This window comes from Bison bison, unplaced genomic scaffold, assembly GCF_000754665.1.
Source record: "Bison bison bison isolate TAMUID 2011002044 unplaced genomic scaffold, Bison_UMD1.0 scf7180017845591, whole genome shotgun sequence".
Lineage (NCBI taxonomy): Eukaryota > Metazoa > Chordata > Mammalia > Artiodactyla > Bovidae > Bison > Bison bison.
This window is the reverse complement of record NW_011476164.1, coordinates 1-3,077: the sequence shown is the minus strand read 5'-3', so window position 1 is coordinate 3,077 and position 3,077 is coordinate 1. Positions and strand designations below refer to the sequence as shown.

The window sequence follows — 3,077 nt, the reverse complement described above, 5'->3', positions numbered from 1 at the left end:
GCACAGGGGATGATTTATAGTTTTCTGTATTTAGATTTTCTGAGAACCCAAAGCAGAGGATTTGAGCTAAAACTGGGTTAATAGCATTGTCAGTATGCCCCCCTAGATTAGACTGGTTAACTTTGAAAATGGAACCCACCAGAGCCATTGAAGAGTGATAAAATTTCAGAAAGGAACAGACATCTTTGATTAAGGTGGTGACCAACTGGAACACAAAATATTTAATCAATCCTTGATCATCCATTGTTTAAAGGTAAACTTCAGCCTAGGGAATGAACTATATGATCTTTTTAAAAAGGCACATTCAGATCCAGCACATCAACTAGATTCAATCAGTTCATCTGGTCAGTGTGTAATGGTTAAGGCATGATCCAATGAGAGTGTTCAGTTCAGTTCAGTTCAGTTGCTAACTCATGTCCAGTTCTTTCCAGCCCCATGGACTGCAGCATGCCAGGCCTCCCTGTCCATTACCAATTCCCAGAGCTTACTCACACTCATGTCCATCGAGTCAGTGATGCCATCCAACCATTTCGTCCTCTGTAATCCCCTTCTCCTCCCACCTTCAATCTTTCCCAGCATCAGGGTCTTTTCCAGTGAGTCAGTTTTTTGCATCATGTGGTGAAGTATTGGAGTTTCAGCTTCAGCATCAGTCAGGATGCCATGATCTTAGTTTTCTGAATGTTGAGTTTTAAGCCAACTTTTTCACTCTCCTCTTTCACTTTCATCGAGAGACTCTTTAGTTCTTCGTCTTCTGCCATAAGGGTGGTATCATTTGCATATCTGAGATTATTGATATTTCTCCCCAAAATCTTGATTCTAATGTGTACTACATCCAGCCTAGCATTTTGCATGATATACTCTGCATATAAGTTAAATAAGCAGGGTGACAATATGCAGCCTTGATGTACTCCTTTCCTGATTTGGAACCAGTCTGTTATACCATGCCCAGTTCTAACGGTTGCTTCTTGACTTGCATACAGATTTCTCAGGAGGCAGGTCAGGTGGTCTGGTAATCCCCTCTCTTTAAGAATTTTCCACAGTTTGTTGTGATCCACACGGTCAAAGGCTCTGGCGTCATCAATAAAGCAGAGGTTTTTCCGGAACTCTCTTGCTTTTTCGATGATCCAATGGACGTTTGTAATTTGATCTCTGGTGCCTCTGCCTTTTCTAAATCCAGCTTGAACATCTGGAAGTTAATGGTTCATGTACTGTTGAAGCCTGGCTTGGAGAATTTTGAGCATTACTTTACTATCGTGTGAGATGCGTGCAATTGTGTGGTAGTCTGAGCATTCTTTGGCATTGTCTTTCATTGAGATTGAAATGAAAACTGACCTTTCCCAGTCCTGTGGTCACTGCTGAGTATTCCAAATTTGCTGGCACTTTCACAGCATCATCTTATAGGATTTGAAATAGCTCAACTAGAATTTCATCACCTCCACTAGCTTTGTTCATAGTTATGCTTCCTAAGGCCCACTTGACTTCGCATTCCAGGATATCTGACTCTAGGTGAATGATCACACCATCGTGGTTATCTGGGTCATGAAGATCTTTTTTGTATAGCTCTGCTGTGTATTCTTGCCACTTGTTCTTAAGATCTTATGCTTCTGTTAGGCCCCTACCATTTCTTTCCTTTATTGTGCACATCTTTGCATGAAATAGTCCCTTGGTGTCTCTAATTGTCTTAAGGAGATCTCTAGTCTTTGCCATTCTATTGTTTTCCTCTATTTCTTTGCATTGATCACTGAGGAAGGATCAGAGGGTAATGTCACATAATGAGAGTGTAATATCACATATTCAACATAAGAGAATGTACATGTGATTGATCTACAAAAAAGACAAATTATCAACTACGATAAAGAATATCTTACTTGTCAGCTCATCTCTGGTCTTACTTTTTCTGCCTACAGAGCAATTCTGTAACCGGTGTATCATGAACTTCCAACAGACAGTATGTTACTTCTGAATGACACTAGCCTAACTCCAGTCTCATTCATCCTAAATGGCATCCCTGGATTGGAAGAAGTGCATCTGTGGGTCTCCTTCCCTCTGTGTACCATGTATAGCATTGCAATCACAGGGAACTTTGGCCTTATGTATCTCATCTACTCTGAAGAAGCCTTACACAGACCAATGCACATCTTCCTAGCCCTTCTTTCCTTCACAGATGTTCTCATGTGCACCAGCACTCTTCCCAACACTCTCTGCATATTGTGGTTCAATCTCAAGGAGATTGATTTTAAGGCCTGCCTGGCCCAGATGTTCTTTGTGCACACCTTCACAGGGATGGAGTCTGGGGTGCTCATGCTCATGGCCCTGGACCGCTACGTGGCCATCTGCTACCCCTTGCGCTATGCTACTGTTCTCACTAATTCAGTCATTGCCAAGGCTGGGCTCCTTACTTTTCTTAGAGGTGTAATGCTTGTTATCCCTTTCACTTTCCTCACCAAACGCCTGCCATACTGCAGGGGCAATGTCATACTACATACCTACTGTGACCACATGTCTGTGGCCAAGATATCCTGCGGCAATGTTAAGGTCAATGCCATCTATGGTTTGATGGTTGCCCTCTTGATTGGGGGCTTTGACATCCTGTGCATCACAGTCTCCTACACCATGATCCTGCAGGCAGTGGTCAGCCTGTCCTCAGCAGAGGCTCGGCAGAAGGCCTTCAGCACCTGCACTGCACACATCTTTGCCATCGTCATTACCTATGTCCCAGCCTTCTTCACCTTCTTTACACATCGTTTTGGGGGACGCTCCATTCCTCCACACATACATATTATTATGGCTAATCTCTATCTACTCATGCCTCCTACAATGAATCCTATTGTGTATGGGATAAAAACCAAGCAGATACGAACATGTATTACTAGGTTCTTGCTTAAAGGAAAGGACAATCCTTCTCATAACATTTAATTAGAGACTTCTGAGAAGTTTTCTTAGTCAGCCCGAGGTCAATAGGGACGACATTTTTTAGTCAATGCGGAGTCCTCCAACTGAAAGCAAATATCTGGTCATAGGAAATATTTGTTGTGATTTTTATCTTTAAACTTCTCTTAAAAGGGTACCACTATGTG

General features: G+C 42.3%; 1 protein-coding gene across 1 annotated transcript; it reads left to right on the top strand.

The window, feature by feature from the left end:
- The first annotated feature begins 1,950 nt into the window (after positions 1-1,950).
- Positions 1,951-2,916, top strand: LOC104985658 (olfactory receptor 52N1). The gene has a single exon (XM_010835914.1). The coding sequence runs from the start codon at positions 1,951-1,953 to the stop codon at positions 2,914-2,916; it is 966 nt and encodes a 321-aa protein (XP_010834216.1).
- The last annotated feature ends 161 nt before the right edge of the window (positions 2,917-3,077 follow it).

Coding starts and splice junctions, on each gene's coding strand:
- LOC104985658 (XM_010835914.1), top strand. CDS start 1,951: ATGTTACTTCTGAATGACACTAGCCTAACTCCAGTCTCATTCATCCTA.